This window comes from Vigna radiata, chromosome 5, assembly GCF_000741045.1.
Source record: "Vigna radiata var. radiata cultivar VC1973A chromosome 5, Vradiata_ver6, whole genome shotgun sequence".
NCBI classification, from domain to species: domain Eukaryota; kingdom Viridiplantae; phylum Streptophyta; class Magnoliopsida; order Fabales; family Fabaceae; genus Vigna; species Vigna radiata.
This window is the reverse complement of record NC_028355.1, coordinates 18,647,565-18,661,787: the sequence shown is the minus strand read 5'-3', so window position 1 is coordinate 18,661,787 and position 14,223 is coordinate 18,647,565. Positions and strand designations below refer to the sequence as shown.

Below are 14,223 nucleotides of genomic sequence, written 5' to 3'. Positions count from 1 at the left end.
TTAATATATAAGAATCAGTAGCATGGTGGACAAGAAAAAAAATACTCGACAGAACTTATCTCATGTAATAAGATAAGCACAGTGACTTATCTATTCGATCTATCTCCTAAGCGTCAAGGCAGGTGGGGACCACCGGAACACTTGGTTTTTTTCTGTAACTGCTACATTAAACACTTAATAAAATCTCATAATATTTTATTACATATAATTAATTTAAGTGAAAGGATGTTACACAATTTAAAAAAGTTATCTCTCATTTCAATCCTGTAGTGATTATTAAATTAAAAGTATAAAAATTTAAATGAAGAGTAACTCTAATTCTAGAATAATTGTTTTTTTTTATATCAAATTAGTGTATATATTATATGTAATGATACTGTTTTTTTTTTTGTTTAATATTAAGTTATTAACAATCTCAATTATTTAAAAATAATTACTAACAGTTTTTTTTAAATGTTCCTATTTTTATGTGTAAATTTTTGTCCATGTTTGATAATTTTGATTAGAAAAAATAATACAAATTATTTATTTTTATGAAATAGAAAACATTAAACAAACTTAGCATGGTTCTTAATTTATGGAAACTTAGTAGCATTTTAATATAGATCTTACTTAAATATATGAAAGTTGTTTTTATTAAAAAGTTATTCAATTTATAAACAATCCTCTTTAAATTACAACAAATAATTCATAATATATATATATATATATATATATATATAATGTATATTAAAAATATTCTTATTTATATTTCTGCATTTATTATTTATATTCTTGGTAGTTTTTCAAATAATTATTATAATTTATTATAAAACATATGTCAAACTGTCTTACACCATAACTTCTTTTTAATTCATAATTTAATAAAAGTTCCAAAATCTTTAATGGTAATGAACTGTTTATTCTATTAAAATTAACTAGTTCATTAATTTTCATAATAAAAAGATTATATAACTAAATAGTTCATTAAATGCCTTGTACGATTACAATTATACATTTATTATTATTCATTACAGTATATTTATTTCTTGAAGATATATTATTCAAAGATAATTATTATTTTTAACATTTTATGGGATATTATAATTTGTTTCTGCCATGTCAACAGAAACTAATATTGTACCAGAAATTTTTGCACAGAAAGACATATAATTTAAGGAAAAATAATTGACAAATAAATTATATAAGAGAAATACTAAATTTTATGTAATTTTATCCTTAAATATTTACAACAAAAATGTATTAAATAAATTATAGGTATAATAACAACGGATGTGTCATTCTATTAATATGAACAGATTAAAAATATAATATTCTTTACATTAATAAAATAAAATATCTCATCAAAATATTATTAAAATTAATTGGTCATACATTAACAAGTTATTACCATTTTATCAATTTGAACCCAATTTTTATTTTAATTGATAATTCTAGCAATTTTGAAATACTAAAACTCTTTTACCAAAGTAAAATTTTTAGGAAATTGTTCATACAATTAAAATTGGAATTTATGAATCTTTCTAAAATCCTAATGTTTAAATCATTCAATAAGACTCTAATCAAACAAATTAAGCTCTCTTCTTCCACCTTTAAACCTTATGGTTCAATTGAAGATAAATGAGATGATGAAGACAGGTTTGATGTTGTGTGAGAGAGTTTTGACCTATTATGTTGTTAAAAAACTTGTAACGCTTTTAGGGTTGTCTTCTTTAATATTTAATAAAATGATTGTTACAAGTATGAAAAAGATATATCTATATTTAATATTTAATAAAATTATTGTTTCAAAACTTAGGAAAGAGATAGTAAATTTGATATTTAATAAAATAATTGTTATAACTTATGAAAAAGAAGTATAAATTTAATATTTATTGAAATAATTGTTATAACATAATAATTCGGTCCATCATATAACCTAAATGCATTATTTTAAATATGTACATATAGAAAAAAAAGAGAGATAAAATAAAAGGTATTGTAAATATATTATTAAATTTAGAAAATTTTATTAAATTTTAGTTTCTTTTGACCATAAATAACATTTTGAAAAACTGAAAATTATATATATATATATATATATATATATATATATATATGAATTTGTTAATTTATGTGATATCTTAAAAGAATATTAAATTTTAGTTCACAAAAATATCATATTTATAAAAAAGACATATTTTAAATATAAGAATATTTTAATACTTTTTATTTTTAATTTAAAATAAAAAATCAGAAATAAAAAATTATTTAGATATTTTTAATTTTAAAACTTAAAATCTATAACTTTAAGAAGTTATATAAATTAACAAACTATATATATATATATAAATTTTCTATAATTTTTTTATATGTTTATACTTTTAATTTATTAGTTTTGTTTAAATTGATTTTTCTATTTTTGAGTTGTTTCTATTTTTCCTATTTTTAATTGTTGAAAGTGGTTTTATCTTTTGTAAAAATTAATTAATTTGTTTTTTTTTCTTACGCATTTAAAATGAACACCTTACTCAATATTGAATTATTTGTCTGAGTTTTACGATATGTGGAAATGTAAAAAACTTTTATTTCACTTTTTATATTTTTATTTTATTTTATTTTTAATAGATTATCATCTTTTGCTAAACTCAGTTGTTACTTTCACCCAAACCACTATCGGAAATCCCAAACCAAACCACCATAAAAAAACTACAAACTGTAACCATCACTTTCTAAACGAAAAAAAATTCATGAATCCCAAATCAAAACCCTAATCCTAATTCGTGAGATCAAAACCTGTAGAGAAGAATCAAGAACAAAACTAACAAATAACAAAACTCAGATCAAAATCTTAGCCCTAAATTGCAAGATCAAAACTTGTAGACAAGAATAAAAAATATAAACCCCAAATAACAGAACCCCAAATAACATAACCCAACTTCAGCACAACCAAATTGAACCACTTTTACAAAAGATAAGACCATTTTGAACAACTTAAAAATAGGAGGACCACTTTGAACATAAACTAATAAATTAGAGGACCAAAATAGGCATTAAATCTTTAATATACGAATCAAATTTACAATTTAAATAAACTTAAAGATAAAGATATGTTTAAATTAAATAATAATTATAATTATGGGAAAATTGTATTTATTTTTAAAAATTAACTTTAATTTTGAATTAAATGTTATTTATTACTTATTTATCTTTTCATCAATTTATTTGTTTGTGAATTTGGACACAGCTGTCAAGCGGTGGGACAATAAGCATAGCAATTATCATGTTATTAAGTGATGGATATTTATTTATACTTATCATTAGTTGAAATGATAATACCGTGTCAGAATGACAATGGATTGAGTTAGACATGAATAATATTTATTTATTAACAACAAAAATTCATTTGTTATTTATTTTCTTACTTATTAGATATCTATTTAAAAAGTGTGTGAATGTTTTAAGTCTTGTATATACATGTATACTCACAAATATTTAAAAAATGGTTAAATATATTTTTTATTTTTAAACTATCATGTGATTTTATTCGTCCTTCTTCAAAATTTTAATCCATTTTCATTCCTCTTATTTTAAAAAGTTTCAAATTTAGTCCTTCACAACCAATAGTTTTAATATTTTTCTAATTTTGTTTGAGATTGTAATTAAAATCAAAAGAAAATTGAACTTAAGGCCAAAACTGAAATCTCTCTTCTTTGTTCATAGCTACTTCTCCAAAGAGCCATAATTCCTAAAACAAATACCCGATGACCCACCACTCATCTTAATCTATCAAAATCCTCACACATACCTCTCATTGCCCTCTCATCAAAACTTTATTTGTTTCAATGGAATTACATTTTGGCAATATCTCTCTCACTTCTAACTCAATAACGCACATAAATTCAATCGTGGGACTGCTAGAACGGGAAACAAAGTGGTAGGATTAAGGGGAAATCAAATCGAAGAAGTGCACTTATAAAAAGCCAACATAAATTCGATTGGGTGGCACTGAAACAAAAATTGGGTCCCTAGAAAAATCCCCCTTTCTTCAAAACAAAGACGGAATAAAGTTTTTGTTTTTTCTTTTCTAATTGACCTAGTAGAGTTTTTAGCATAATTCAATGGATACTCCGATCCATATAACATAAATTTAATTTGAGCAAACGTGATTTAGGCAAATGAATTGAAAATAAAAATAAAATTCGTGTTGTTTTAAATTATTATAAATTATTTTCAACGCTCAATTAAAATTCAGGTATTGGGTTCATATTTTGTGAGCCTGATGATGTCAGATTTATTGTGATTTTGCTTTATGTTGCTTGGGAGAAGGTTGTACGTGGTCTGATATATGCTTGCTGCGGGTCTAAGTTGAAGGAGCATATGTAGGTGAAAGTTCAGGTTTATGAAGTTAAATGTTTTAGGATGAAGAACATTAAAAAGGAACAAAGAAAGGGAAAGTTTCCCAACTTTGGTCCTAAAAATTTAATGTTTTTTCTTTTAATTTTAATTATAACCATAAACAAAATTTGAATTGACATTCTTACCGTTAGCCACAGAAAAAAAAAAAAAAAAAAAAAAAAAAAAAAAAAAAAAAAAACCCGAAAAATTACCACAACAGAAGGCTTTCAAAGTCAAAGGTATTTCAGTGATATGCGATAAGTTATTTCAATATTAATATGAAAGTGTTGCAACTATGAATCAAGAATATTCTAAGGGTTAAATGCCCAATAAATAAGAAAATAATTAATTCAATATTGGTGAGCAAGACAACATAAGAATTCAGAAGGGAAGGTTTTACCATAGTGGCAGTTGATAGCATGATACAGCAGTGGCATCCCTTACAATTAATTTCCATATACATTTATGAGTTTTGATTTGGATATGTTGAAGAAGTGACTAGAGAAGCTCTTGAAGTGGAAGAGGAATGGTAGGCCTCCAAGTTGTGCCATCTGGACTGTCCATAAGAGTAATACCAAGAATAGCCAAATCCTTCCTAATTGCATCTGATTTAGCATAGTCCTTTTCTATTCTAGCAGCAGCCCGTTCTTCTATTTTTTCCAACACTTTCTCTTCTGTCAAGTTTGCACGCTTTAAAGCTTTTTCCTTTAGCTGCTGCAAAACCTGCAGCATGTAAAAATAGTTATTGAACATTTGGCAGAATAATATGAATTATGTTACGCAAACAAATACCAGAGAAACAAAATCTCAAACCTACTCATATTTCATACCATTAGATTTACCTCAGGGTTTATGCAAGCTCACTGTAGGTATCTATATAAAACCCAACAAAACTTTCATAAAAATATACAGAATCATTATGGAGAATTTGTAACAGTTCATTGTTATAGCAGTTTCAGACTGGGTGGAAGTATTATTGATTGTCGGATTAATCTCAATCTTGAATCCATGACCAATAATGCAGGGGTTACCACAAAAAAATGTCCATAAAAATCTCCATTTAAACACTATGCCAGAATTGAATGGGAGTTAAAGATTTAGAAAAAAATAAATGAAAGGGTTCAATGAATTGATCAGAAATAATATACCCCGTAAAAAAGATTGTTAGAAGAATTAAAAAATAACAATTACACCCCAGAAAGATAACCGGTAAAGGAATAAAAAACTTCTACTCAATGGAATTTCTGTTAATTAGACATAAACTAGTGATTTGTTCTCCCAATAATTGATGGGTGGGTATGATGTAATACCTCACGTGCCAAAAAAAAAAACAATAGAAAACAGTGACAGAAAGCAAAATGTATTCATACCTCATAGTAACTTGCAGGCATTAGTCCTAAAACAGTAAGGACATCCCCGATGCTCTTCTCTAAAACTGTAAGTGACTCTATTCGAAATTGTTGTTTTCTCCCCTGCATGATTATGAACTTGTAATGTTATAAACGGTATTTAATTAATATAATTTATTTGCTTATGTGCAAAGCAGTAAAAAATATCATCCCCAAGATATTTCGAAGATGCATTTTAGCACAGAAACTCTGAAACAACACAATTAAAGACCACATCTATAGAGATGGAAAACCATGAAGAGATATGCACAAAACCCTTTTACTGATCGTTCGCAAATATTAGGTTATTGGCATCATTTAACACTTAGCAAGTAAACAACTTGAAATATAGGTTTGCATGAAGCAAGATTGATTGTTAGATACAAGTATGACCAAAACCAGAGGTTGATAGACTGACATTAACCTAAAAACCCAAAATTGCACACCAACAGTAAGATGAACTAATGTTATAGTTGTTCATTTCCAAACCTTGAGTTCATTTAAAACCAATATTAAACCATAATTACATAATAACTTCAGCTATAAACGAGAAAACCCCGTACCTTACGGGTATGCAGCAAATCATTTATTGATTTTAAGGGATCAGACATTCCAGCCAATACAACTGGCGTATGAAGATCATCTGACATTGAGGTCAGAAAAACATCATGGAACTTATCAATAATATTCAATGTATCTGGTGGGATGGAATCTTTTCTACTTGTCTGATCATGCTGATTCAAGAAGCTTTTGCATTCGTGTAATGTCTGCAAACACAAAACAATCAAGATAGTCCACATAACATACATGTTGACACATTAAAGAAGCAAACCTATTTAAGAACACCCAGGGGAAAATGCATAGTGATACCTCATATATATAAAAGATACGGTCTGAAGCACTTTCAAGTTGTACATTTGAGTAGTTAACAGGAGATCGATAATGAGCACTCATCAAAAAATATCTCAAAGCCAGTGGATGGTAAATGTCTATAACCTGATTAAACAATATTTATGGCATCAAAATGCAACCCTTTGAATGGTAACCATCAACAAATAAAAACGGTAGGTCCTTCATCATAGACTAAATAGTTTTTGTCTAATAAAAAAGACAATATACTTAAGTAGGATAAATTTAAACCATCAGGGATGAGTCACCTGACGTATCGTGAAAAAATTTCCCAAAGATTTTGACATCTTCACAGAATCAATTGTAACAAAACCATTGTGCATCCATACGCTTATATCACTTTTCTTGCAAGCAGCACAACTCTGAGCAATTTCATTCTCATGGTGAGGAAACACAAGATCAATTCCTCCACCGTGGATGTCAAAAGAGTAACCAAGATAAGCTGCACTCATGGCACTGCATTCAATATGCCACCCAGGTCTTCCAGGACCCCAGGGACTTTCCCAAAATGGCTCCCCAGGCTTTGAAGACTGCAAAATAGCATTGGAAATTCACAAAAAGTTCCAAACTAAAATAAGATTTCAAGAATTTAATAATCATTGATTTGTAATATGTACGATATCAACATATTTAACAGATAATATCAATATTTGTCAATTTTCACTGATATATCATACCTTCCACAGAGCAAAATCAGCAGGATTTTTCTTTCTTAAGTCAACTGCAACCCTCTCACCAGCTCGGTTATCTTCTAGATCTCGACTGGATAATTTTCCATATTCTGGAAATTTTTCTACATTAAAGTATACATCCCCATCAACAATGTAGGCATACCCATTATTAAGAATCTGTCAACAAGCATGTTAACGGATCAATAACGAAGCAAATCAACATTGTATTTCTTAACCAGAAAACAAAATAGAGTTTTCTAATAAGCTATGAAGAGAAGCATTCCATCTACCAATAACGTATCTAAGGTTGTGTAGAAATGGAATATAAATAAACAGTCTAAAATTTGTATATCTTTTATTGTGCATTTTAATGCCACAGTAAATGGAGAGTATCAGTACCTTCTCAATCATATCAATGATTTGGGGCATGTGCTCCGAGACCTTTGGTTCCACAGTGGGAGGCAGACAATTAAGAGTTATCATGTCTCGACAGAATTCTTCACAATAGTGCCGGCTCAAACTGATTGGATCTTCTCCTAAATCTTTCGCTCTAGCAATTATCTACATATTGAAAAGTGCAGACTAAGATCCTGTAATAGCAATTAAAAAACAGTGGGTACTTTGCATTTTTAACAAATGGATATAATCAGGCTCAAAACTTGTCTACAAATTCTTAAGGTCTAAACTCTAAACGATTAAGAACTACTGTTTTTAGGGTAACAACTAACAAGTGAATGGCCACGAATCTCGTAAAAGGTTTTGTTTGGATAAACTTCTGTATAAGTGTTTTTATGACAAGAAAATGAAAAAAGTAAAATAAATGGAGATTCTCTAATGTGTTAAAATCATTTCGTACTTAACTTTTGTACAAGCTATCCCATTTCACTTCTCCAACAGCTAAGATACATAAGTTGATTTTAACTTTTGAGAGAAACCCAATTCATTATACCCTCTTATTTACTTTTCCTATAAGTAATTATGAAAAGAAGTTGACCAAACAAGACCTAGTTCAAACCCACGACAAATTCCCGACCCACCTCATTACCATCCTCTACTAAGAGCAAATTCAGGCTTAGTTGCAAAACTATCATCTCGAAGATTTTCGTCTCTTCTTTATCTGCTAGTTATTAATATTTTGAACAAGCGAAAAGCTAAACACCTTAACCTAATGAAAACAAAGGCACAGACCGTAAAGCTATTAAAACAGGAGCCAAGCAATAAGCTGAAAGACGCGTCACTAATTAACGAATAAAATTGCCTTAAGGACGCCAACTTATGTATTATGAAGATATTAGACATAAGAGACAACAAAGAACCATAAAAATTGTTTTTTTTTTTTAATGAGAAAATGGCAAGGAGGCACAGAAAACAGAAAATAGACGCTCACTCACTCACTCACTGACCTTGTCATCAACGTCAGTAAAATTGCGAACATAACAGACTTCAAATCCCAGATGCTTAAAGTATCTGCCTAATTGTCAAGCAGAGAAAACCAATTATTGCCAAATCGAAAAGGAGGGTACGATTGAATTAAGCGTGTACGAAGAGAAGAGAGAAACCTGTAAAGAAGGTCGAAATTGATATACACGCGTGCATGTCCAATATGGCTGAGATCGTAGGCGGTGACGCCACACACGTACATTCCCACTTTGGATTCCACTTTGGGTTTGAAGAGTTGTTTTGTTTTACTCATGGTGTTGTGCAGCCATACCTCCGGCGCGGATTTCTTCAGGGTGAAACCCTCGGCGTTGGATTCGCCGCAATCCTTCTCAGCCGTCAACGGCGGAGACGAGCAGGCGCAGAAGGACCGCGGGTTCTTCCTCCTGAAGATGGCGGCGTGGGGTGTTGATGGAGGGGAGCGAGGAAAAAGCGTGGAGAATAAGGGTCTGTAGCACTTAAGAAGAGAGACAGTGCCCATTTTTGCAGCTTCTCTTTTGGTCTCTCTCTGATATGAGTTATCAACAATCAGCTTGTAGTTACCGAGTTCACTCGGACGAACAGCTTTAAGGTTATCGTTTATTGCTTTATACGTATAGCCAACAGGGTACGATATATATATATATATATATAGCAAAATAAATAACTATTTATTTTCATTTTATTACCTCAAATAATATGTCATATCAGACACTGAAATGAAGTGTGGAGATAAAATATCAATTATTTTAACTTTGTATGAGCATATTAGGATCAATCTATTTTATTAGAAATTTCAATTTAATAATTAAATTGATAAAATTTACTCACGATTTGGTAAAGGTAATGCTTTATATATTTTGACAACATTTATTTAATCTTATCTTGCATTTTAAATTATTTTATCACCATTTTAATCATTTTTAAAATATTTTATCACGAAGTTAATTTTTACAATATTTTCTATCATTATGCTAGTCCTCCACAAGATTAATATAATATCATCAATCACAATTAAATACTTTGAGAAATGATTGATGGACTTTTGATATCAAACAATTAGCTCTATTATAGTTCATCCTCTACAAACGTCTGTATGAATTAAAAAAAAAAACTGTATATAAATTATAAACGGTATAAGACTCTTTTGGTATAAGAATAGTTGTTAAAATAATTTAATTTCTATATATGTCCTACATCCACTCTTGCGTTTCAATTATTAAGCCTATTTCAAAATCTAGAAGCTTAAATCTTATCAATCTAAATATGAACCCAATTGTTCATAGTCTCCTCGTATCTATCAAAACCCAATATTTCAAAATCAAATTTCAAAAGGAATAACAAAAATAGAAGGCAAAAACATGCATTAAAGAAGAAAATTAACTAGAGCAATACAGCCAAAACAGATTATAAATATTTTTTTTTCAAGAAAAACGACCAAAAGTGGAAATTAAGAGCTTCTACAAGTAAACCAAAAGAGCTCAATATTACTAATATCAACATTCACAAGAAAATGGGAAGAGCAACGTAGAACCCTACTCCTGAGCGTTCAAGTCAAACGTATAAACCACTATTAGAAATTTCAAATTTAAATAATCGAAAGATTTCTCAGAGTACCAATTTCTCATGAGAAAATTCTCCAATAATCCGAAGTCATTTCTTCAGCTCGTGCTTGAGGCAACCAACTTGCTCACCAGTTTTCCATTACTCATATACCTAGTTGCTTCTTGCGGCACCAGGTAACAAGCTTGCCAACGATGGAACTCCTTGATTTCTCATTTCTTCTTGTGCACGCCTCATTTCTTCTGGATCTGTTTCCACAGAAATACAATGAGGCCATCAGCATAATTTATGCAAAAAGTAGCACAATATCCTGCTTTTTAGGTTCATATAACTAACATGAAAAAACTCCCATTCGGCAGATTGCCTATGAAACAAGTAAAGCAATTCACAACATCAAAAGTCGAACAAGATTTTCGAAGTTCAAGATTTTCGAGATTTTCCCCACTTCATCTGGGTTTTAACCAAAATGGAGTTAATGATTAGTTAACGAGTTTTTTCCTGAGAAACTCATCATGTTTGATAATCATGCAAGAACAAATTAGTAGAAGCCCAAAAGGAGAGAAGTATAACTCATAGCAGAAACCTTTTAATATGTACACAATGATCACATAAAATAGCATGGCGGTGGAAGGTTGCAAAGTATTCAGTTATGACTCAGTAATACAAGAAAATTAGGGGAGAAAACTTTTATTCAAGAATGGAGACAGGGAGAAAGATAAAAAAGATATAAGGAACATCAGATATTTCAACTTGATTTTTATATTTTGACGTTGCCAAGCAACAATAATATCGGGTATGAGATAGGATTAGTCCCAAACTTCTCCGGAAGGAAATAAAACATTTCACCCATACAAAGCAAATACATCCATATAAGCAAAAGGAGACTGAAAAATTGAAAAAAGTTAGCAGATAAATTATTAAAAACATACCCATGTTCTCCATCAATTTGGGCATGAGGAAGACAACAATTAGCATAAATCCAACCATCAGACCCATTGGACTTTTCACAACGGACATAATAGAGAATGGCTCCCTAACCTGTAGCAAGACAAGATAACAACATGCAGACATTTAGATGATAAATTGAAGGAATGGGAAGGGGAACAGGCAAACACAAGCAGGGACTTTGCAGTCAAAATCAACCTCGTAATATTGTTCATCCCTTAATGGCTCTAAGACAAACTCACTAAGTCCCCTCCTATTCTCTGTCAGTGCCGCCTGAATTTTGCCATGGTGTCTAGCACTTACATCAACTCGTACCTTTTTTAATAAACATAACAATTTGAGAAATGAGCATACATTGAATATATATATATATATATATATATATATATATATATATATTTGGGGAAAAGAATTGAGATGTCATTTTCAGGTTGAGTATTCACCGGAGAAAATAAATAACCTATTGCAGCTACTTCAATTAGATGTGTCCCTGCAGGAACATTGTGGCTTAAAGCATACACGTTAAGGAATTAGATCATCTCTTGACATGATTTGCCAGCATTAACTACAATAAATTCATAAAATCAAGAACAAGAAGATAAGGAGAGATAGAATTTGATAGGGTTTAATATCCCAAAAACATCCATCATGCAAATTAAGCAGAAGCGGAAATTAAGTTGTAAATCAAAAGGATACAATGAGAAATATCCATCTGGCCTCAGAAAAGTAACTCTTTGACCACCATTGAGTATGACTTTGACGTTTGAAATTTTTCCTGGAAGAATATAGTCTTTTGTTCCCACACCTGTCATAAATATTTAGCAATATCACTATGTAACAAAACTTGTAGGCTATAGCAAACCTATATATAGTCAGAAGATAGATATGCAACAAATAGAATGAATGCATCAAGGATATAAGCTATCAAATTTTCCTATTTCAATTATCAATCGCCTGGTAACTAAACCATCAGCTTCCCTAAATCCTGGCTAAATCTGGCTTATCTAAACGCCATGGGACATACTTTTCCAACGACAACACACAGTAACCGGTTCAGAATTCCATCTCCCTAATTCAATTGTCCGGATATAGTTCATCAAAGTGACTGATGAGAGCAACCAACAACTTTTAAACCAATCGTATTCTTCATTAAGGTTTGGTGTATAGTCTTGGCACGTGAAATTTCACATCCTAACACGACAATATTGTTGTCAAGTAAAAAGAGGTGTATTTATCTGTGAATGCACAAGTTCTATTAAAAAAAAAATTAAAAATCAGTACGTGCAAGCAAAAAAGTGTTGGAGAAGACGGAAGAAGAAAATAACCAGGCAAGAATTTTAAACTAGGTAAATTTTGAGCAATGTAATGCAGGTAAATTCACGTGAACAGGATGAACTGAGTGATCACCCAAGTACCACTACAGTCCCAACCACTATTCAAAATTAATCTCTATGACACAGCACAACCTATAGGATCCTATCGTGTATTAACTTGTTAACTTAGCTTTAGACATCACATCAAGCACAAGCTTCATTCACAGATCGAAGTTCAACACTTTTTTGTTCATAAAAAATTTAAAGAACTGCCCCGGTAAACAATAATCGGGATTTAAAATAAATAATTAATAAAAAAAACGAAGTAAAAGTAAGAACGTACTGGGGATCTTCACTCGACCATAAATAGTGTAACCTTCGTTGGACCTGGAGAAATAGATTCGTTAAATAAGGGTTAATAGAAAGCAGAAAGCAAAGTGAAATTAGGGTTTAGGGAATAGGGAATTGATACCCCGTGGCAGGGGATTGGGCGAATGAGAGGGGTAGAACTGAGAAGCATAATTGAATTAATAGAAAAAGAATGAGTGATCTGGTGGAGGCCATGGCAGAATTTGAGAGCTGATCTAAACCTTCGTTTTCTCAGAAACACCAAAACACTGTTTTTCTTTTTCCTATTTCAACTGTTAAACGCTGAAGTTCAACACACCAAAGCACTCTCACGATCTATCACTTGAGATCAGGGAAGAGAAGAAAAATAACAATAAATATTTTCTTAATTAAATTTTTATTGTTAGTGTTTCTTTATTTTAAAATTTCTCGATTTTAAAAATGTAACAAATGGAGCATTAAAAGATAAAAAATTCTTAACAAGAAATATCATTAATTTTAATTTATAATAAATATAAATTTATAAAATTAGTTACTTTAATTTTAACTGATAAAAAATGTTACATTAATACTTTTTTAATTGAATATTTTAGTACGGTCATAATTAAATAAGATTAATTAAATAATCAAGAAAACACGATTTTTTCCTCTAGTTAATTGTTTTATACTTTTATCTTATCACAAAAATAAATTACATTATTAAAATTTATTGACAAATTGGGATTCCATCCCCTGTTTATAATCTATGGTGTAAAAAATGTAAGTTTAACATTTACTTACTATTTTAAGAGCTTAATAAATTTATATTCTCTGTTTAATTTTTTTTTTCATTATCAATTAATCAAAAAATACTTTTGAAATCAATTCTAGTTTTGCAATATCCCTAAAAAAGACAAATCAGTTTTGGTATAAATATTAAAATATATGTTGTTATTGGAAGATAATATACAAAAATCACTATCTTTATCGGTACTTATGTTTTTATCTGAATGATTCTTTCAAAAAGCTTATAGTTATGTTTTCTTTCTTCATCAAAGTAAGCCATCAATAATAAAACACTTCTTAACATTTTTTTTTTTCGTATTCAAAGACAACAATATAATTTAAACTTCTGATTTTAGACCAAACCACCTGAATATCTTATAGTTGGATCGATTTTAATGAGTTATTATTGTTTAGATATAATGTATTCATGAAATAAACTAAAAAATTTAATTTTTTATTTAGGCAATGAAATATTTATGATTATTTGTAATATAATAATTTAATTTGATTTTTTTGTTTTTTTTTATT

General features: G+C 29.6%; 2 protein-coding genes across 7 annotated transcripts; both read right to left on the bottom strand.

Moving 5' to 3' along the window:
- Positions 1-4,684: 4,684 nt before the first annotated feature.
- On the bottom strand, positions 4,685-9,426 carry LOC106759775 (cysteine--tRNA ligase, chloroplastic/mitochondrial). Of its 6 annotated transcripts, XM_022780855.1 has the most exons (10): positions 8,905-9,426; positions 8,749-8,812; positions 7,745-7,906; positions 7,352-7,522; positions 6,923-7,204; positions 6,636-6,761; positions 6,329-6,532; positions 5,748-5,849; positions 5,208-5,250; positions 4,969-5,100 (listed from the first exon to the last, which is right to left on the bottom strand). In XM_022780855.1, exons 1-9 carry the CDS (start codon positions 9,261-9,263, stop codon positions 5,221-5,223), a joined length of 1,500 nt encoding a protein of 499 aa, XP_022636576.1. In that variant the 5' UTR covers positions 9,264-9,426; the 3' UTR covers positions 4,969-5,100; positions 5,208-5,220. The 6 variants fall into 6 exon arrangements, with proteins under 6 accessions (XP_014498596.1, XP_014498597.1, XP_014498598.1 ...); XM_014643110.2 differs by lacking the exon at positions 5,208-5,250 and having other exon boundaries at positions 4,685-5,100; positions 8,905-9,388; XM_014643111.2 differs by lacking the exon at positions 5,208-5,250 and having other exon boundaries at positions 4,685-5,100; positions 8,749-8,816; positions 8,905-9,079.
- A 739-nt stretch (positions 9,427-10,165) lies between these two features.
- LOC106760921 (ER membrane protein complex subunit 7 homolog) lies at positions 10,166-13,284 on the bottom strand. Its single transcript, XM_014644366.2, has 7 exons — positions 13,055-13,284; positions 12,926-12,969; positions 11,966-12,074; positions 11,713-11,776; positions 11,468-11,584; positions 11,254-11,362; positions 10,166-10,572 (listed from the first exon to the last, which is right to left on the bottom strand). Exons 1-7 carry the CDS (start codon positions 13,144-13,146, stop codon positions 10,478-10,480), a joined length of 630 nt encoding a protein of 209 aa, XP_014499852.1. The 5' UTR covers positions 13,147-13,284; the 3' UTR covers positions 10,166-10,477.
- Positions 13,285-14,223: the final 939 nt, after the last annotated feature.

Bases quoted from the DNA above. Each gene is read 5' to 3' on its own strand.
- LOC106759775 (XM_014643110.2), bottom strand. From the start codon at position 9,263: ATGGGCACTGTCTCTCTTCTTAAGTGCTACAGACCCTTATTCTCCACG. The intron at 8,813-8,904 runs GTTTCTCTCTTC...ACAATTAGGCAG, and splicing joins AATTTCGACCTTCTTTACAG to ATACTTTAAGCATCTGGGAT. The intron at 5,101-5,747 runs GTATGAATACAT...TACATGCTGCAG, and splicing joins TGCCTGCAAGTTACTATGAG to GTTTTGCAGCAGCTAAAGGA.
- LOC106760921 (XM_014644366.2), bottom strand. From the start codon at position 13,146: ATGGCCTCCACCAGATCACTCATTCTTTTTCTATTAATTCAATTATGC. The intron at 11,777-11,965 runs GTATCCTTTTGA...GTATGCTTTAAG, and splicing joins CCAGATGGATATTTCTCATT to CCACAATGTTCCTGCAGGGA. The intron at 11,363-11,467 runs GTTGATTTTGAC...GTCTTGCTACAG, and splicing joins GGGATGAACAATATTACGAG to GTTAGGGAGCCATTCTCTAT.